General features: G+C 44.7%; 2 protein-coding genes across 4 annotated transcripts in view; one reads left to right on the plus strand and one right to left on the minus strand.

The window, feature by feature from the left end:
- LOC118079656 (uncharacterized) overlaps positions 1–4,234 on the minus strand; it is a 52,997-nt gene extending 48,763 nt beyond the window's left edge. Inside the window, exon 1 of the mRNA XM_088661425.1 lies at positions 4,077–4,234. The gene's annotated coding sequence lies outside the window, so the exon portion shown is untranslated. The remainder of the gene's footprint in view (positions 1–4,076) is intronic.
- LOC118079652 (ABC-type organic anion transporter ABCA8) overlaps positions 1,987–21,888 on the plus strand; it is a 64,300-nt gene continuing 44,398 nt past the window's right edge. The window contains exons 1-8 of one of the 3 annotated variants that reach the window (XM_088661422.1): positions 1,987–2,005; positions 6,524–6,636; positions 13,693–13,903; positions 14,639–14,803; positions 15,587–15,687; positions 17,754–17,977; positions 18,481–18,619; positions 20,586–20,771. In XM_088661422.1, coding sequence (XP_088517548.1) covers positions 6,532–6,636; positions 13,693–13,903; positions 14,639–14,803; positions 15,587–15,687; positions 17,754–17,977; positions 18,481–18,619; positions 20,586–20,771 — 1,131 coding nt within the window. In that variant the 5' untranslated portion in view covers positions 1,987–2,005; positions 6,524–6,531. Of the gene's footprint in view, positions 2,006–2,309; positions 3,387–6,520; positions 6,637–13,692; positions 13,904–14,638; positions 14,804–15,586; positions 15,688–17,753; positions 17,978–18,480; positions 18,620–20,585; positions 20,772–21,888 lie in introns of those variants that run through there. The other 2 variants (XM_035104054.3, XM_088661421.1) reach the window with 2 other exon arrangements.

A 21,888-nucleotide genomic window follows, 5' to 3' on the forward strand; every position in this document is an offset into this window, starting at 1 on the left:
AATTTACGGCTTGTTAGTTAATAAGAGAAAATCTCATGAAAATGCAATACAGGTGTTATTGGACCCCTGTAAAGCTGGCAAAAATGTATAGAACTTATAACAACAAGTGTTGGAGGTGCAAAAATCATGTAGGAACCTTTTACCATATGTGGTGGGAGTGCCCAGAGACTAGAAAGTTCTGGGACACGACCCATGAGGAGATGATGAAGTTATTAAAAATTACATTCAACAAGAAACTGAAGGAATTTCTTTTGGAAATTTTGACAAACAATATCCCTAAAGAGAGAACAAGACTATTTCTTTATGCAACGTCAGCAGCAAGGGTTGTAGTGGCTAAGTTTTGGAAGGAAGATCTTTGTGAACTGTGCGAGTACTTGGAACTCGTGAAGCTGACAGATATACAGTAATAAGATATCAGTCTAACAAAATAGTTAAAAAAGAATGGGATTACCTAAATAACTACTTGATGAACCAAGGTTCATCAGCTAAGATCTCGCTGTGTTTAGAATAACTCTGCAAAGGAAAAAGCTCCCTGGGGGATTTATTGAAATACAGACATGTAGACTTTAATTAGAAATACTGTAATGAACTGTTGTGAAGTTGGCGATAGTCCACAATAAGTGTGTTTCTTTTTTTGAAATGTCTTAGTTTATTGAAGAATGAACTAATGTTGTTTTATGTGTGCTCCTTTTTTTCTTTCAGATCCATGTTGCACAGAGCACAGCTGAAACCTAAGTGAAGGCTGGGCCAGGGCATTTTGCCACTTGAGGCAAAACAGAAAATGCCACCCACTCGCCACTGCCATCTCCTCTCCAACCACCTGAGGCAGCTCAAGGAAGCTCCAGTACACTGAAGGCGGCAGCAGAGGGGGGGGGAGGAGGAAAGGAGACCAGAGGGGGTGGGGGCTCCAGAGGAAATGGTAGAGGTAGCAGCAGTGGTGTTGCAGAAGGCGGCAAACAGCACTCTTCTTGGGGTTCCCCACTCGGTTGTCCCCACCCTGCTGCCTGAGGCAACTGCCTCCCTGAGCTTCATGGGTTAAGACAGCCCTGAGTGAAGGAATGGCTTTCTGACAGGATGGTCAGTTTGAAGCTGCCCGGTTTGCTAAAAATGTTGGCAATCTACCGTATTGGCATGAATATAAGCCTCACTCCCCCCCAAAAAAATTCCGACCGTCAAAAGTTGAAGTGCGGCTTAAATTTGCGACGTTACAAAAAATGGCTTTTACGATATCGCTGCTGAAAGAGACATATACAGTAAAATGGAATGGGTGTGAGTGGCTGCGGAATTTTAAGGGAGCGGCTTATATTGGGGTATTGTATTTCCCCCCCCCCCGAATTTTAAAGGTGCGGCTTATATTCAGGCTAATATGTAATAATAATAATTCGGAAACAAATGCTCAATCACACAATTGGATTTTCCAACACCGTTTTGCTCCAGATGGAAGGCAGAGTGATGGCAGCAAAACTAAGTCTTGTAAATAAAAAGGGGAGTAGAATCAGCCCCCCCTTGGGGGACAGTTAAGATCTATTGTTGTTGTTGTTGTTTAGTCGTTTAGTTGTGTCCGACTCTTTGTGACCCCATGGACCAGAGGACGCCAGGCACTCCTGTCTTGCACTGCCTCCCGCAGTTTGGTCAAACTCATGTTTGTAGCTTCGAGAACACTGTCCAACCATCTTGTCCTCTGTCGTCCCCTTCTCCTAGTGCCCTCAATCTTTCCCAACATCAGGGTCTTTTCCAGGGAGTCTTCTCTTCTCATGAGGTGGCCAAAGTATTGGAGCCTCAGCTTCCGGATCTTCCTTCCAGTGAGCACTCAGGGCTGATTTCCTTCAGAATGGATAGGCTTGATCTTCTTGAAGTCCATGGGACTCTCAAGAGTCTCCTCCAGCACCATAATTCAAAAGCATCAATTCTTCAGCGATCAGCCTTCTTTATGGTCCAGCTCTCACTGCCATACATCACTACTGGGAAAACCATAGCTTTAACTATACGGACCTTTGTCGGCAAGGTGATGTCTCTGCTTTTTAAGATGCTGTCTAGGTTTGTCATTGCTTTTCTCCCCAGAAGCAGGCGTCTTTTAATTTCGTGACTGCTGTCACCATCTGCAGTGATCAAGGAGCCCAAGAAAGTAAAATCTCTCAAGATCTATTGGTACATGACAAATCTGCCACAGTTGCATATTTTCTCCTCACTACAGATGTGGTAAGCGAAGTGTTAAGAATTGGTAAGCTGTTGCTCATTGTGGAATAATTTACTGCCAGCAACCACTAGAGGCCAGCTGATATTAAGTGCAACGAGACCACACATCTGGATCTTGAGTTGTTTTTACCCAGTACAATCAGAAATAGCCCAGGAAAGAGGCAGAGCCCATATATAGCTCTCTCAGGAAAAGCAATGCTAATTTGCGATTCTGGGTGTGTGTTTTTTATCCCACTAACTGCACCTCTGAATGAAGATTTCTTACTGCCCGATAGAAATCACAAGGAATATGTTATGTTTCCCCCCCACAGAAGGGGGACCTAATAACCTCAAGTAATACTCTAGTCTAGATCAAACAATAACTCAGTTTTGTGGGTTTGCCAGGTTAAGGTAGCTAGGTGAAAAAGAGCACAATTAAGTTACACCTGCCCAAACTGCTTCCTATTAAAAGTACAGAAGCCCTCTTTCTGATGTGACCACTCTGGTAGTGGGTTGTGAGATATTGCTTTATGCTGATGGATTTTAAACTTGGATATCATAATGCACTTAACCCTGCTTCCCCATAGTGATCAAGGAGTTCATTATTTACCTGGTTCCTCTGTTTCTGCTCTGCTCAGCTGGTAAAGACTGCTCTGCCTTTACTTATGTTCAGTGAATCCTCCTTATATCATGGAGTGGTCTAAAATGACATTCTTTCCAGTTATACCAAACACAAGTCATTCTTTGGGAACCTGAGATCTCTTTACTGCTCAGAAATTGGGAGTGCGCTTAAAAGTACTCTCCCACATTGCAATACATTGCTCCTTCCTTTTCAATTTGGTGCAGGCAGAGCATATTTATAAAGCTGTTTGACTGTGCAAAACTCTGAGGCACAGTTTTCCTTCAGCCGTCCAGCTGCATCAAGAATGATTAAGTTTTGTCAGAACAAAGAAATCTCTTCAACTGTCCTGGGAGAAGATTTTCGAGGGGAGGAACTATTGGAGGACAAAAACACAAAGTTGTTGTGAATGGCCATTGTTTTTTTCTGGCTGCATTTATGGACTGAAAAGAGAAAAGGCACAAAGAAGCAGAAAAAGTAGCTGGAGGCTTTATAAATCATATTCCCGACAAAGAAAATACATTGCTGTTATTATGTAGTTTTCGTTGAATCCTTTGCTGAAGTTTTAGCCTAAATTGATAGCTTTTTTAAGGTAAGCTTTTCAGTGTTGCTTTCTCTGATGTATTTTCTTGCCATTAATGCCTGATGAAGCCTAGTTATTTGGGAGCAATAGGGGAAAGAGGGGGAAATTGCTACTGCATGAATGCAAACTCACTCAGAGTGCTTGGATACCAACTGATAAGTGATATTTGAACCTATGTATTTTGATGACCTATGTCAGCTCATCTTGACTCATTTGTGGATTAAGATTGCAGTCCTGTACACTTGTTTGGGAGTAACTCTCCTTAAACTTGGTGAGACTTAGCTTTGAGTAAATCGGCATAGGATTACACTTGCCAACTGTGTGAAATCCTCTGCAAAGTTTGATTGTTATGTCCGTGATTTGATTTATTTAGGCCAGTCTAAGATAAATCTCTTCCTGTTGTAGCAATCTCCCGACCTAGAATTTTCTTTTACACATTGAAATATTTTAACACAATTTTGTTGTTAAAGCACTTGAGCTGTAAAACTAAAACTGCACCATGGGAAAGCTAGTTTTGAAACTGCAAATGCTAAAATGTGGAGGTATAACGTTGCCATCCCAAAGCAGTTTTATACAAAAAAGTTTTGACAGGTGTTCCTTATTAGGTTTGTTAGCAGCTTCGCTTGATTTGGTAAAGCTGGTCACTGGCTTGTTTATGAATTTGATTGAAATAATATTCTCTTGAGTCATATTTCCTACCTTTTCTTCCCTGCTGTCCTTAATGGAATCTGCAGGCAGATGAATAGTTGAAGTAGGTTGTTTGGATTCGCCACCTAAGAATGGGCTTTCCAGATCACGTACCCAAGATCGCCTCTGTCCCTTTAAATATTCGGACAGCTGGAGATTATGCAACCATTCTGCCCCTCGCTGTGTGGCTCTCTCACTGCCTTTTGTTGGGTAAAGTCTATGTTCATCCCCCCCCCAAAAAAACAGGATTTATATATTGCTTAATTAAAACTTCTAAGCAGTTTACATAAAAAGCAATATATATGTGAATATGGCCAATAAAATCAGATGTTAAAAATGAACCCACCTACTTTTCTTTCCAAAATAAAATCTCATTTGGGGCCATGGAACAACAGGATGGGAATCCTCATATACTTGCATTGAAATATTTCAAGCAGGACCTCCCAAACTTGGGTCTCCAACTGTTTTTTGGACTACAACTCCCACCATCCCTGACCACTGGTTCTGCTAGCTAGGGATGATGGGAGTTATAGTCAAACAACAACTGGAGACCCAAGTTTGGGGAACACTGAACTAGAGATTGAAACACTACATGGAAGAAGAATGCTAGAACTCAGATGCTCTCTCAAACCTATTAGAGTATTTTGTATCAGATGCTCAAACATCCCGTTGTGCTCATGGATGGGTGCGAAAATACTCAATGTCAATGGCAGCAGTAGGTCCAGGAATGCTTAAACATGATGAGCAGCAGAGTGGGAACATGTTTTATGGAGACCCTAATTCAATTTTGGCGTGACACTAACTGGATTTTCCCTATGCACAGAGGTGGAGCTAGCTCTTCCGGCACCTGGAGCGGCCCGTGGTGGTGTCCCGCATCCCAGGGGGGTGCGTTGACGGTGGCGAGTGTCCCAGGAGGGGCACCGCCCACAACAATGTCACCCCCTCAGGGATGACACCTGGGACGGACCGCTCCCACCTTGCCCCGCTATTGCCTATGCATGCATTGATAAAGTTTGACTTAACCTCTTGCCTCTAACCTCTGTTTGTCATTAAACACATGAGAAGGTATTAGCAGAGTTACTATGAATTAGGTCCTTGGGGAGTTATATTTTTAAAATTGTTTTGGCCTGGGACGAGTGCGAATATATAATGTAAGTGAAATATTGTATGGTTCATCTTGAATAAGTGCAGTAGTTGTGCATTATTTGTATGTTTTTGTATTTTTGTGGAATGCCCTCCCATCAGATGTCAAGGAAATAAACAACTGTCTGACTTTTAGAAGACATCTGAAAGCAGCCCTGTTTACGGAAGCTTTTAATGTTTGATGCTTTATTGTATTTTAAATATTTCGTTGGAAGCCGCCCAGAGCGGCTGGAAAACCCAGCCAGATGGGTGGGGTATAAATATATTATTTTATTTATTTTTTTGTTTTTGTTTTTGTTATTATTTCAGTCATGTAACAATCAGTTATGCTTGCAGCTGAGAAGTTATATGAAAGCTTCTGAGCAGAAAAATGAACTTCTGAGGCAGCAAAACTGCAGAAGAAAAACTAGGCTACAGGTGAAACTCGGAAAATTAGAATACAGTCATACCTCGACTTACGAAGGCTTCGACTACCAAAGAATTCGAATTCTGAAGTCGAAGCCTCCAGAAGTGTTTTCGGCGTGTGCGGTCGGCACATGTGCAGAAGTGCGAAATCGCACTTCGTGCATGCGCCGTAACGGCGCTTCAACCTACGAAAACCTTGACTTACGAAGACGACCACGGAACGGATCGTCTTTGTAAGCCGAGGTACCACTGTATTGTCGAAAAGTGCATTTATTTCAGCAATGCAACCTAAAAGGTGAAACCAATATATGAGATAGATGCATGGCATGCAAAGCAAGATATGTCAAGCCTTTATTTGTTGTAATTGTAATTATTTGTCGTTAGGCGGGTCAGATATAAATGGAATGTAATTAATGAAATGTAATAGCAATGTTTATTTTTGTATTATTGTAACTATTTGTTTTATTCCTGTGGAATTTCCAAAAGAAAGCATTTTTTTTAAAAAAAGTTGCATTACTGAAATAAATGCACTTTTCGACGATATTCTAATTTTCTGAGTTTCACCTGTATTTCCTCACGAAAGCTGATCTTACTCCTTCCAAGGACAGTTGAAAAAAGCAGCACAAAGATGAAGCTGTCAACCCCCCCCCCCACACACACAACCAGTGTGATGTTTTCTTCCCTGACCATTGTCCATTCTCCTTGGGGCTGATGGGAGTTCATAATATCTGAAGAGCACCAAGTTGGGAGAGGCTAATCTGGTATCTACACATACCCAGCTAGGAAAATCAATATAAGCACGGAACATTGTGCAAATAAGTGGGAGGGAGGGTTGTGTTGTAATTTATTCCTTTGCCCAGTGCTGCACTTTGCCTAGAGTGAGTAACAGGCTTATTTTTCATTTTAAGCAGGCTTGAAAATGCAGGGACAACACCAGAGAAATAGAAGTGTGTATCAACAGACAACGACACTTTTGTGGAAAAATATAATTCTGAAATGGAGGATGAGGATGCAAAGCTTTCAGGCAAGTAAAAATTGCTAATCAAGGGGAAATAAATGTTCAGCATTTCTTCCCCTGTTCTTTTTTTAAAAAATTTAAAGTTGTGAAAATTGGCTAAACGTTTGAATACAAACAGCTAACTTGTGTGCTGTATTGCCATTGCTGTTTTGTTTTTCATTGAAGTCAAGGGTCAAGCTAGCCTTTTCAGTTACCATGTTAATTGCAGAAAATTTATTTGATTTGCCAGTACATATCATTCCAAGGATGTTCTAATAAACACGCAAGAAAAAGTAGGATAAATTATCGTCCACTTTTTTTCTTTTCTTTTGTTATTATTTACCTATATACCTATTTTTGGCCCAAAGTCCCAGCATATTATCAGCATCAATACCAGCATATTAATAGAACTGATATTAATACTGAATAACAGTCCAACAAAATATAATCAATCATAAAGACAAACAGACGCCTGTATGGCTATTTGCTGTAACTGGGTAAAAGTTCACCTATCATAATTGAATGGATCCTATGAATTTGGGCCATAGGATATATCAGAGGTTTTCAGCCGTTTTGAGTCCATGGCTCCCTTGACCAATTACTGTATATTATTTTTGATGCTCCCGTGTTGGGAAATGCGATCCGAGCCTCTGAAGCCCAGTTATGTCACCCCTTGCCTGCAGCCCTTGCAGCCCCTCACCCCTTTTTAAACACCCTCCTTTGTGGTGTGTTCCTTCAGCCTCCTTCCCTCTCCCCTCTCCTTGGGAGTCCTCCAGGCAGCAGCTACACTGCCTCTGGTCTCTGTGCTGCCCCGCCGGCCCCAAACAGAGATGCCTCCTGCCTGGCCAGCCCCAGAGCCACCATTTGTCTTGGGGAGCTTCAATTCAATTCAATAACCTTTATTAGGCATAACAGACCCGACAATTTCAGAATAGACATTGTAAATGAAATATTTAAATTATAAACTCAACAAGGTAAAATATATGTTAATTGAAACAACATATCAATTCCACATTACTATTTGATTAAAGGTAAAGGGACCCCTGACCATTAGGTTCAGTCGTGACCGACTTTGGGGTTGCGCGCTCATCTCGCATTATTGGCCGAAGGAGCCGGCGTATAGCTTCCAGGTCATGTGGCCAGCATGACAGAGCTGCTTCTGGCAAACCAGAGCAGCACATGGAAACGCCGTTTACCTTCCCGCTGTAGCGGTTCCTATTTATCTACTTGCATTTTGACGTGCTTTCGAACTGCTAGGTTGGCAGGAGCTGGGACCAAGCAACGGGAGCTCACCCCGTCACAGGGATTCGAACCGCCGACCTTCTGATCAGCAAGCCCTAAGCTCAGTGGTTTAACCACAGCGCCACCTGGGTCCCCACTATTTGATTAAGATCCCCTAATCCTCTTTATAGTGGCTTAGTCTTTCTGCATGGACTGAGCATAAAAACTCGGCCACTATTAAAATGATTTTATCGTTACTGTCCGATAATAATATTTGAATAGTTGGTAATGTAGAGGTTGATGTATCCATTTGTAAATAATTTAACAATCGCCTTCTAGCATTAGTGCCGTGATTACAGGAGAAGAAGATATGGTCCAATGTATCAAGTTCATTCTTACTACATTTACAGAAACGTTCAGATTTTGGAAAAGCTAAATACCTTCCTCTTACCGTCATAGAGGGAAACATATTAAATCTTGCTAACATAAACAATCTACAGGATTTGTGATTCTTAAGATTTGTAATATATCCTTTCTGAAAATCTCTGCAGAAAGGGAGGTTTTTAAAAAGGGGAGAGCACATACAGTACTTAGCAACTTCAAGAATGGAGAGAACACTGTTTCCTTGGGGAGCTTGTAGCCAGGGCTGCTGCAACAAACAACCGTGCACACGTCTGGGAGGCAAAGAGCCGAGAGGGCATCAGAGGAGGGAGGGAAGGAAAGGGAGAGAGGCCAATGTTGCCCACGGCACCCAGAGGCAGAGCTAGCTGCTCCAGGACCTGCATATGCTGTGCACCCGGGGGTGGGGCCATGGGGGCGGGGTGAACATCCCGGGGGGAGGGACGAGCATTCCGTGAGGCACCATGGTGAGTGTCCCAGGGGGTGAGATGCCCATGGAGGGGTGGAGCGAGCTGGCAGGCTGCTTCCTGGGCAGGGCGGAGCGGGGTGGGAGCCACACCGCTTTGCCAGCAGCCTTCCTCCCTTCCCTCTTACATTTGACAGCTCAGGGGAGGCTCCCCCTTCAGGAAGCAGCTCGGGAGTGGGGGGCAATGGCGTGCCGCCTGCCCACGACTCCCAAGCCTCCCTCAAGCTGTCAAAACAAAGGGGGAAGGGGAGAAGGCCGCCGGCAAGGTGGCACAGCTCTGCCCCGTCCCCCAACGGCTTGGGGTAGGCTTGGGAGTCACGGGCGGGCGGCATACCAAATGTCACCCCCCTCAGTGATGACACCCGGGCAGACCACCCCTCCGCCCCCTTCCTCCGCCCCTGACAGCACACCTGGCCATCATTCAAGGCACCCCAGTGTACCACGGCACACAGGTTGAAAACCACTGACATATGGAGAAAGTTAAGATAGTGGCAGGACAATAAATTCACCGAGAAACCGAGTTGCTTAATTTTATTCTTCAGTTGTTGTTTAGTCATTAAGTCGTGTCCGACTCTTCATGACCCCATGGACCAGCGCATGCCAGGCACTCCTATCTTCCACTGCCTCCCACAGTTTGGTCAGACTCATGTTGGTAGCTTCAAGAACACTGTCCAACTATCTCCTCTTCTATCATCTCCTTCTCCTTGTGCCTTCCATCTTTCCCAACATCAGGGTCTTTTCCAGGGAGTCTTCTCTTCTCATGAGGTGGCCAAAGTATTGGACCCTAAGCTTCAGGATCTGTCTTTCCAGTGAGTTTGATCTTATTGCAGTCCATGGGACTCTCAAGAGTCTCCTCCAGCACCATAATTCAAAAGGATCAATTCTCCGGCAATCAGCCTTCTTTATGGTCCAGCTCTCACTTCCATACATCACTACTGGGAAAACCATAGCTTTAACTATATGGACCTTTGTCGGCAAGGAGATGTCTCTGCTTTTTACTCTATTTCTCTATTTTTTAAAAAACTCTATTTCTGCTTTTTACTCTGTTCTACAGTAATAGAGCATAAGATATGGAAACCCAACAACATACCTTATTAGGGGAAATTTAATTCTTAACTTAAAAATAGCTGCAGTACTTCTCCCTTTCATCCTCTTCTCCTGTTAGTTTTAATTTGCTATTAATGATAAAGCTCTGTTCAGTATAGCATTGCTACTGTGATAAGCACTGTCAGTATACTCTTACATTAAAAGACATGGTTCTAATTGAGATTTTGCAAACACTTTTTAAAAAGATGGGGGGAGAGGTATTTCTCTGTTACTAGACTTAAACTACCCTGGCTGGAACAGCAAAAAGCTGGCAGAATTTTTAAGGGGTTACATAAGTGTAGTAAGTTGATTTTGGAATACACCACCTTGGCTCCAATTCAAGCCCAAGTCAGGTTTGCGTTTCGCACAAACAAAGGCCTTTCCAAAAATCAGACAAGCTCAACGGTATGCAAATACAGGAAAAGACTACTTATATAAAATAGATAAAATAAAAGCCAGAAATAAAGCTTTTAAAAAAACAAACAAACAGCCAATGCAACAAAGGATTAGGAAAAACAACTATGAGTAATCAAATAAATATCAGAGCATCACTGTGCCTTGAAAACTCTTTTGCCCAGATCCTTACAGAAGTCAGTGCGAAAAGAGAGAGATACCTTATAAGTCATTAAAAGGTCTGTGTCTGCCAATAGGTAACAAATTTTTTCTGTGATGGATCCTGAATGTAATCCCACTAAAATCTAAAAATTTAAAATGCAATTCCAGGTACAAATGACAAAATAAAATGTAGTGTGCAAGATCTTCTATCCAGGTATTCCCCAAATACATCTATGCTACGCCATCTGATAATATTGGCAATGAATATTAGCCAATGAAAACATCTGGAAACTGAGAGCTGTAAAGGCTTGCTTGAGTTTAGGAAAACTAGGACCAAAGAAACAGGAAGATCTGTAAGGGTCATTTTTAAATGGTCAAAACCACATAGTTCTCCTCTCCCTTTACATCTTCAGATGAGGCAGTGGATGTGCTGGACCATTGTCTTGCTTTGGTAATGGACTGGATGAGAGCCAGTAAACTGAGGCTCAATCCAGATAAGACTGTTAGTTCCTTAGATTAGATGAATGGGAGGCTGCCTACACATCCTCTGAAGGAGCAGGTACACAGCTTGAGGGTACACTTCTGGATCCACTGCTGTCACCTGAGGCTCAGGTGGCCTTGGTGGCATGAAGTGCCTTCCATCAGCTTTGGCTGGTGGCCCATCTGGCCCCATCTGGCCCAGGACAGCCTAGCTTCTGTTGTCTCTGTTTTCAGGGCCGGTGTGTCTATTTAGGCGAACTAGGCAGCTGCCTAGGGCGCCAAAATGGAGGGGGTCCTGGCCAGCCTGCCCACTGCCGCCTGCCACCCCCTGGTGCTGTCTAGGGCCGCCTCCACTGCGTCTGTCACTGTTGAGCGGCTGCAGGCCGCTATCCCGAGTGCCTCCAGAGAGGGGCCTGAAGCCGCTCAACAGCTGACAGCTGCAGTGGAGGGGACCCCAGGCTCGCGCTCCCCGCGCAAAGCTCCGGAGGCGCGCGGGGAGTGCGAGCCTGGGGCCACCTCCCCGCGCCTCTCAGCTGTTTTTTATTTTATTTTGATTTTTCTACTTTATTTTTTTCCACTTTATTTTTTTCTACTTTTTATTTTTTCTATTTTTTATCCCCCCTATTTTTTCTATTTATTTTCACTATTTTCTCTATTTATTATTTATTTTATTTTATTTTTCATTAATGGGAGGGGGGTGCCAGAAGGTGATCTCACCTAGGGCGCAAAAAACCCTAGCACCGGCCCTGTCTGTTCTACCTTAGATTACTGCAATATGTTATACCTGGGGCTGCTTCTGAAGTTGGTTCTGAAACTTCAGCTGGTGCAGAATTCAGTGGCTCCCTGGGGCAAGGAGGTTTGAGCATATAAAGCCATTCCTGGCCTGACTGCTCTGGCTGCCAATTAGTTTCTGGGCCCAATTCAAAGTGCTGGTTGTTTTTTTTTACCTACAAAAGCTTTATATGGTTCAAGACCGCAATACCTCAAGGACTGCCTCTCCCCATATGAACTGACCCGGATCCTGTGATCATCATTTGAGGCCCGTCTTCGTGTGTCTCAAGAGGTCTGGAGGGCGGCAGTATGAGAATGGGCCCTTTCTGCAGTGGCTGCCCACTTGTAGAAGGCTCTCCCCAGGGAAGCTCACCTGAGGAGCTGACATGGAGCCCAAAAGATCACAGTTTTCCCTAGCAATGCAAGGGAGGTGTTAGAGGCCCATAAGGCATTCTCTGGAACAAGGTGTAGGGCCCCAGAATACAATGCCCATGTTTCACATGTTTTATGTGCAGACGTTTGCCCAGCAGAAAAAGCTTTTCCAAGCAGAAAAAGCTTCAGCTCCATTCTTCTAGCTCAGACACCCCCAAACTGCAGCCCTCCAGATGTTTTGGCCTACAATTCCCATGATCCCTAGCTAACAGGACCAGTGGTTGGGGGAGATGGGAATTGTAGTCCAAAACATCTGGAGGGCCGAATTTTGGGGATGCCTGTTCTAGCTCTTCAAGGAGTAAATCCAATCCATTTGTGGCGGTTACAAATATGTGCATGTTTGTGTACAAGAATGCTTGTGTTCAACGGGGGCATGGTGCATTCCTTCATCCCCTTTCCACTATATATGGAAGGGGGCACAGGTGGCGCTGTGGTCTAAATCACTGAGCCTATTGGGCTTGCTGACCGGAAGGTCGGCGGTTCGAATCCTTGCAACGGGGTGAGCTCCTTTGCTCTGTCCTAGCTCCTGCCAACCTAGCAGTTCGAAAGCACGCCAGTGCAAGTAGATACAATAGGTACTGCTTTGGCAGGAAGGTAAACGGGGTTTCCGTGCACTCTGGCACTCGTCATGGTCATCTGTGCACCAGTAGCAGTTTAGTCATGCTGGCCACATGACCTGGAAAGCTGTCTGTGGACAAAGCCCATTAACCCCATAGGGAATAATGGGGGTTGCGGCCGGACCCAGCAGAAAAGACTGTGTGTGTGTTAAGGGGTGGGTCTAAGCTTAAGAGAGAAGATGATTGGAGGGTTGAGTGTTGCTGGGGTAAATTGCATGTATCCATTCCTTGATTGACAGGGCGAGTGCTTAAGTACTCAGCGTTTTAGTTCTAAGCTCATTCCTGCTAGTGATTTGAATCTCCCTCCTGCCCACCTCTTTTTTCTTTGCAGGTTTAGACTGACCTTGCTATGGCGCCGCCTGTATTCAGGGGCCAGTAGGAATTTTTTCCAGTTGGCTGATTGGCTGTTGCCATCTGGTTTTTCGCCTACTGCTTAGCAATAGTCACAACTTGTTAGGTTGGCGGGTTAGGCTTTGGTTGATGGGTTTGGGAGGGGCATCGCATGGAGGTGCAAGGCCCTCAGTGTTGCTCTTATAGAAGTATTCCGTTAAAGGAATCCCGGGGCTCCAGGGCTCTAGTCCTTACACCCCCGCAATGGTGCGGGGCTGGGGCCAATACGGAGCACGAGCCTTGGGGAACATTTCTGGTGGGGGAGATGGCCTGGTCTCAGCTATCTCCTCCACCATGGGGTGTTTACTTGACTTTCCTACCGTAGGAAGTCAGAGCTGGTCCTGTCCCACCGTGGGGCAGAAGATTAACCAAAGCCTAAGGCCAACACTCAAATTAATTTGTAATTTTGAATAAAGTTGTGGCCAAAATTATGCCAAAAAAAAACAAAACCTAAAATAATATGTCTGTCTGAGTTATTGGTGGGAATTTTCTGGGGGTCTTGGTACGCAAACGCCGGCTCCCTCAGCCTGAAAGCGAGATCAGCGTTGCAACCCCATAGTCGCCTTTGACTATGGAATCATAGGAACCCATAGGAACAAAAACATTCGCATAGCTTAAAACTTCCAATGTATTGTTCTAGTCAGTGACTTGTTTGTTATTTCTTAGGAGTGGTTCTCGGTGTTGGTTCTCCTCCTCGCATTTTTCACAACAACAGAGTGGTTATACTTTGAGGCAGATCATGAAATACCTCAGGCATTCCTTGGTCAACTAGATGATCCTTCATTCAATTATACAGAACTTAGAATCCTGTATACTCCAAGAACAAAGACGACAATGGAAATCATGGAAAAAGTAAAAACCACCTCTGTCATGAAAGGTATATACTATCTATTAAAACATTTTGGTCCATTATTTCTTTAGTAAGGCTTAAGTTGAAAATGGATGAGCTCTGGAGGCTGTTTTCTATCACAGGAGTGTGGCCTAGAAGAGATAGGCAAATAAGGAGTGTCTTTGTCCATGTGTGCAGAGTACCCTTTTGTCCCTCCAGAGGGAATAAAACAAAGGGTTCCCCTGTCAAACAGCCCTTTTCAGGCAGGATTGAGACCTCTTCTGAGGAATCAAGCCTTCTGTCAACAGCAGAACAGTGTTTCTTCAACTGGGAACCGGGGACCACCAGAAAACCCCAGTGCTTCGGCGTGCCCTGGCTGCACCTTTTGAGGGGCAGTGGGTAACATTGTCAGCTTCTCACATGCATGCGAGAGGGAGGTGGTTAGGGAGTGAGATTGCAGCATGCAAAGTTGTCTTTGGTTTCCTTATCCTAAGCCAGGCATAGGCAAACTCGGCCCTCCAGATGTTTTAGGAGATTGGGACTATGGTTTCCATCATCCCTGACCACTGGTCCTGTTAGCTAGGGATCATGGGAGTTGTAGGCCAAAAACATCTGGAGGGCCGAGTTTGCCTGTGCCTGTCTTAAGCTCTACAATCTTGTGAGATACCCATGTCATAATGATACTCTTGGGCTGCTTGCAGCCTCTACACAAGAAGCCATTTCTCTCACTCATTCTCTCTCTATGGAGGCTCATATAGTAACTGCAAAATTTTTGTACTAAAGGTATAAGAGTAGAAGCAGTAGAAGATGAAAATGCAATGGATGCTGTGCGAAAGACTGGATATGATGATGAATTTGCTGGAGTTGTTTTTCAGGACGACACTTCTTATCGACTCAGATTTTCTTTTTCTAGAGTGGTTTCTCCAAGCACTCATATTGAAGAAATAGGTAAATCCAATATGCCTTTGTATTTACATTCCATTTCTTAGATATTCATAGGTATACTCTGCAATTGGGTGCAGATCTGGACCCACGTATTAAGTTAATAAAGATGAGTAAGCTTTTAATGTGGAATGGACAGCTGCATATCTATCCTATACTTAGACCTATAAGTAATTAAATACTTCTGCTCCTTTTTCTTCATGTAGGAAGATATTTAAAGTAGTCACGCACACAAATTCTCCCAGGATACCTTTTAAGTACTGTATACATACTGATCAGTATATGAATAGTGACCCTGATATGAATTTTGCACACTACTCAACCTTCCTCCCTTCTGCAGGAGGGGACCAGAAAGGAACTTCCTGGAACTCTTTGTTGGGCATGTGCATGAAAGAACACACAGGCCCTTACTTGCAATGAGAACTGGGGGACACCGGCTGCATATTCATCTACCTGTTCCTCTCCTCTGTCCCTGCTCTGAGCATGCGAAACTTTTAGGCCAGAACTCTGTGGAATAGGGGGTGATAAAGCATTTCTATGTCTTACTTCAGAAATGAGACCAGATAATCCGTAGACAATTTCAGATTAGGATACTTTTGGAAAGCTTTTAAATTATGTTCCTTCAGACCTTTCATAGGATTTACCAAGCTAAACCATCTTTTAGAACATTTGATATTCCCTTCTGGTTAAATCTGGTTTAATTACATTTTCAATGCTTCCCTGACTGATAGGGAACCTAACAGGCAGTGCATATAACACTGTCCACTTCTTTTTTTTTCTTGCTTGTAGATCACTGTTACAACTATACATCAGACCATTGTAAAAATCCAAAATACTGGTTTGAAGGATTTCTATCACTGCAGTCCAGCATTGATAGTGCTCTTATTGAAGTAAGTAGCGTTATTTTATTCAAGGCATTACATTGGTGTATCATATCAGTCTCCCTATCGTGATATATGTTAGATGTAATATAAAAATGTGGATGTCTGACAACAAAATTAATCAAAGCCCAGCCTTAAGTCTGAGTTGCTTCCTTGACGATGCAACAGCTCCAGGCTCCAGCTTTCTGTATACATGGGGAAATAGACCCTCTGCAACACAAGTACACACTTGAAGAAATACATCTGGACGGTGTGTTAATAAATGAGTAGCAACTGTGTACTTGAGTACCATTAAAAACTGTTTACTTTCCCTCTTGCATATTCACCATCAGGAAGGTGTCCTGATCAGGCCAGGTGAGTCTCAATTTTCAGGGAAAAGAAAAGAAAGGTCGAAAGGACACTGGGATCAGAAATGCAAGAGAAATCTCAATCCAGAAGCAAGCAATAGTTCATAGCAAGGTAGGGCAGATTAAGTGAGGCACACAGTTCACAAGCATCTGGGAAATGAAAGACACAAATTGTTTTAGCAGCTCCCAGACCTCAACTGAGTCAATGATGGGAAATCTGTGGTCCACTAAGTGTTGTTAGCTTCCAACTAGCTTCCAGCCAGCATGGCTAACAATGAGCAAAGTCAGGAGTTGGAATTCAGCAACATCTCAAGAGTCATAGGTCCTCCATCCCTGAGGCTTATATAGTCTAGTCCAGAGGGGTACCAAACTTATTTGGCTTACTGCCCCCTGGAAATCTGCTTTCTTTAAGCAAACAAACAGAAAGATGCAGCAACAAATTTGCGTTCTTTTATGCATCTATATTTCTACCTACGTCTTGCAACATAGTAAAGGAAGATGTTGTTGTAAATAAGACACCTTGAAGCTTGACATTATAAATAGGCAAGCAAGCTGTGGTCCACTTCCTGGGCCTGGGTGAAGAAGAAGAAGAGGAGGAGGAGGAGGAAGAGGAGGAGTTTGGATTTGATATCCCGCTTTATCACTACCCTAAGGAGTCTCAAAGCGGCTAACATTCTCCTTTCCCTTCCTCCCTCACAACAAACACTCTGTGAGGTGAGTGGGGCTGAGAGACTTCAAAGAAGTGTGACTAGCCCAAGGTCACCCAGCAGAGGAGGAGGAGAGACGCGAACCCGGTTCCCCAGATTACGAGTCTACCACTCTAAACCACTACACCACACTGGCTCTCAGTGAAGCTGAAAAGGGTTCACCGAAGCCTGGGGAAACCCCTTGCCTCCAGCACAACCACCGATCCAGGGGAGGCATTGTTGCCATCCTGCAACCTGGCGATAAGCATAATTGCACAACAGATGAAACATGTATGAATGGTTTTTCAGAATTTTCTTCTTTCTTTATGCTTCCATTGCTCACTTATTTTTATTCAGTGCCCCCCCCAATTGCACCAACTGCCCCCCTGGATCGTCGTAGTGCCCCCCAGGGGGTGTTATTGCCCACTAGACTGCCCAAGCCTAGATTTTCTTGCACCTGTGTTTTCTGGGGCTGGGAGGCAATTCAACTTCTGCTTCTAAACAAAGTCCTAAATGGCATTGGCTCTGTATACCTGAAGAAGCATCTCCACCCCCATCATTCAACCTGGACACGGAGATCCAGCTCTGAGGGCCTTCTGGAAGTTCCCTCATTGCAAGAAACAGTGCTTTTTTCTGGTGGGATGCAGGGGTACGCATAGACCTAAACATTTTTGTGAATCTTTGTACTTTTGTCCATTTACTGTATTTATTTCCCTCGATTTGAAGTATGAAATGGTGGTTTTCTTGAGTCAAAATGAGAGTACCCCAAAACATTTTTTTAACAAAAAAAGGACTGGCAAGAAGTGAGATTACAGGTAACTAGGCAGAGGGCCCTCTTGGTAGTCGTGTGGTTTTATAATTTGTTGGAAGCCGCCCAGAGTGGCGACATGTGAAGACCTTTTTGCCATTGATCTATGTCTGCCAAACGGGGATAAGCAACAGGTTCTTGTTGCAATGAGAATTGTGAAATACTCCAGAACTCTTATGGAATTGTTCAACGACTTTTCCCTAACACTTTTGCCTTCTTAATTTTAATTTTTAGCTGATCACCAATCATTCTGTTTGGGACGAAATGAAATCTATTGGTGGCATCCGTATGAGATCGCCTTCTCTTACTCCTTCAGAGAACGTAGCAAACTTGACCTTTCTGTCTACAGTCATGTGCTTCTCTCCATTTTTGTACTTCTTGTCACAAAATGTTTCAGGAGAAAAACGGAAATTGAAGGAGATGATGAAGACAATGGGGCTACGAGACACAGCATTCTGGTGAGCTATGAGATTGGCTTCCTATGAGAAAAAGGATAAACGAATGATACTAGGCCCCTAGGTCTGAGTTTCTGTATTTTATACTATAATTCCTTAATCATAATAGAGATTGGACTGGAGATGTTACCACCTTGGGCACTCTTAGTCGTTAGACAACACTGAACATGGAGGTGCCGCTTCAAATGGAAACCTGAGTTCTTTTCCCTCAGCATAATCTTCTGGTACACCTACCTTGGCTGTGATGCCATCGGGTTGTTTATTTCCCCTTTCTTACTCTACACCATCAGCTGCCATTAGCAAGGGTGAAGATCATGTTTCCATCTGCCTAAACATTTGACCCCTTCCAGTCATAAAACAGAACTTCCAAGGATGCTTCTATGAATTTCTCACTTACACAACTTCGAGTGTTGTCTTTGTCCACCTTTCATTCTGCATAGCCTTTATCCCAATAACATGCCGGAGTTCAAATTGTCAAGAAGACTAACAGGGTTTTCCCATCATAGGCTATCCTGGGGTCTGCTGTATGCTGTGTACGTTACGATTTTGTCCTGTCCGTTGGCATTGATCATGATGACTTTCTATTTGACTGCAATCACCTTTCCTGCAGCATTCCTTCTGCTCTTCCTTTATGGCATATCATGTGTGAGTATGTGAATTTTATTCTATAAAGTATTTAATTCGGGGGGGGGGGAATGGCAGCAGTCAGGCCCGTGCAGGTGGTGGGCAGCTGAGTACTTTGCCCCAGGCCTTGGAGGGCTAAGCTAGCCAGGGGCCCCCTGCCAGGACCCTGCCAAGAACATGCCAAGAACATCTCATGCCTCCCAGCTGACCAGGAACCTATTGGGGGAAACAAGACTCCTTCCCCATGCTTCAGACACAGGCCTGACTGCAGTTAAGCCAGCAGAATGTTAGCTGTCACATTTAGGAAACATTCCAAATATCATTTTCTCCTACATTTTGATGGTGGTTTGTCCTCTGAGTAAAGATGCCCTCTGTACACTGTTGGAAAGAAACTTAAGGTAAGCCAAATGTTCCTTGGAGATGCTATGGGGCAAAGAAATCTTTTAGTCTTCTTGTTGAGAAACTGTGCCAACAATGGCTCAGGATAGAAATGTTTAAAATTCAGGGGTCAGCATACTTTTTCAGCAGGGGGCCAGTCCACTGTCCCTCAGACCTTGGGGGGCGGCGGCGGACTATATTTTTTTGGGGGGGGGGTGAACTAATTCCTATGCCCCACGAATAACCCAGAGATCCATTTTAAATAAAAGCACACATTCTACTCATGTAAAAACATGCTGATTCCCGTATCGATTGGGCCAGATCCGCCCCCGGGCCTTAGTTTGCCCAGGGGCCTTTTGGGGAAATGGTCCTGCATTTGAAAAAGGCAGCTGGTGAAGAACATGACTGCTTGCTCACTGTTGTATCTCTTAATATTGTTTTAAAATTTTAAATAAAATAAAAAATATGGACAGGTTTCAAATGACAACCAACATTGCATGAGAAGACACCTGCCGGTGTTAATGGGACTTCCCCATCCTCTCCTCCACCCTGTAGCCCTTTGTGCACAACCTCCCCATGTAACAGATTGGGGAGGTTACTGGTAAATGGGATTAGTCATGATTAACCTAATCATGGTGGACCCAGGTGGCGCTGTGGGTTAAACCACTGAGCCTAGGGCTTGCTGATCAGAAGGTCGGTGGTTCGAATCCCTGTGACGGGGTGAGCTCCCTTTGCTTGGTCCCAGCTCTTGCCAACCTAGCAGTTTGAAAGCACGTCAAAATGCAAGTAGATAAATAGGAACCGCTACAGCGGGAAGGTAAACGGCGTTTCCGTGTGCTGCTCTGGTTTGCCAGAAGCGGCTTTGTCATGCTGGCCACATGACTTGGAAGCTATACGCCGGCTCCCTCGGCCAATAATGCGAGATGAGCGCGCAACCCCAGAGTCGGTCACGACTGGACCTAATGGTCAGGGGTCCCTTTACCTTTACCTTAACTTAATGAGCATAAAGCAGGCATAGGCAACCTCGGCCCTCCAGATGTTTTTGGCCTACAACTCCCATGATCCCTAGCTAACAGGCCAGTGGTCAGGGATGATGGGAATTGTAATAATAATAATAATAATAATAATAATAATAATAATAATAATAATATACCCCGCCCTTTGTAGTCCCAAAACATCTGGAGGGCCGATGTTGCCAATGCCTGGCATACAGTGGTACCTCTGGTTATGAACTTAATTCATTCCGGAGGTCTGTTCTTAACCTGAAACCGTTCTTAACCTGAGGTACCACTTTAGCTAATGGGGCCTCCCGCTGCCACCACACCATTTCTTTTCCCATCCTGAAGCAAAGTTCTTAACCCGAGGTACTACTTCCGGGTTAGCGGAGTCTGTAACCCGAAGTGTTTGTAACCCGAGGTACCACTGTATACGTAAAAGTAATATCCCCCCCCCCAGACACTTATCCGTTTCACTTGTTTACATTGAATTGCATTTGACCACCAATTTACTTAAGTCTGTTGATTTTAGTGGGTCTATTCAAAGCATGACTTACTTTGATAGCGATCCAGTCTCTTTAAATTAGAAATGGACTCAATTTCCTGTTTTTCAGATATGCTTCTGCTTCATGATCAGTTCTCTCCTAAAGAAGCCTAAGACCACTTCATTCGTTGTCTTTCTCTTCATGTTTACATTTGGAGCATTCAGCATTGTTCTGTTGATCAATTTAGTTCCTGCAGCTTTGAAATGGACTTTGAGTGTCTTCTGCCCCTTCGCCATTGGGATTGAACTGTCAAAGGTAGGGCGCTGTGCTTTATTGGGGATGGAAAACAAAATTCTACATACACACACACCCAAGCTTGGTGAAGCTGATTTTCAGGCATGTTTTCAGTGGAGAGCAGAGGTGCCGAGTTGAGCCTGGTGATTATTTTCAGCAGGGTGATGGTAGAAACCATGCCCCCCCCCCCGCTCAGCAAAGGCGTAGCCGCCAGTTGCCCCCTGCCTGGCACTGAGGCGTATGGTGGAACAGGGAGCAAAACGGGGTGGCGCTGTTAGCGTTCAGCCTGCCTAGTGGCACCTCCTGGAGGAGGCCAATAGTGGGAGGAGGCCTAGCGGGGGGGGGGGCTCAGCCCTGTCCCAACGGACTTAGGAAGGGGGCTGAAGGAACCTCAGCCCTATAGAGTTGGTGCCTATCGTGGAGAGGGATCCCAATCATCATGGTAAAGGTAAAGGGACCCCTGACCATTAGTTCCCCTCGTGACCAACTCTGGGGTTGTGCCGCTCACCTTGTGTTATTGGCTGAGGGAGCCGGCGTACAGCTTCCGGGTCATGTGGCCAGCATGACTAAGCCACTTCTGGCAAACCAGAGCAGCGCACGGAAATGCCGTTTACCTTCCCGCTGTAGTGGTACCTATTTATCTACTTGCACTTTGATGTGCTTTCAAACTGCTAGGTTGGCAGGAGCTGGGACCGAACAACTGGAGCTCACCCCGTCATGGGGATTCGAACCGCTGACCTTCTGATCGGCAAGCCCTAGGCTCTGTGGTTTAGACCACAGTGCCACCCACGTCCCAATCATCATGGTAGCACAGGCATTTTCCAGGGCTGGCCCCTGCCATGCACAGTGTGAAGCAGGGAAGGACATTGCTGTGTGTGTCACATGACTTGCCCTGTGCCTCCGAAACTAACCTGCTGCCCACAGGTGCAGTGGTGTTGTCCCGTCATCCGTATTGAAGTAAGGTTCAGTTGCTGGTCCAGATGGCTTCTGCACATGGAGACCAGAGGGGAAAGCACCAATTTACCATTATACTGGCCTCGGTCCAGTATACCTGAAGGAGCATCTCCACCACCATCATTCTGCCTGGACACTGAGGTCCAGCGCCGAGGGCCTTCTGGCGGTTCCCTCGCTGCGAGAA

This window comes from Zootoca vivipara, chromosome 2 (assembly GCF_965207765.1).
Source record: "Zootoca vivipara chromosome 2, rZooViv2.hap1.1, whole genome shotgun sequence".
NCBI lineage: Eukaryota > Metazoa > Chordata > Lepidosauria > Squamata > Lacertidae > Zootoca > Zootoca vivipara.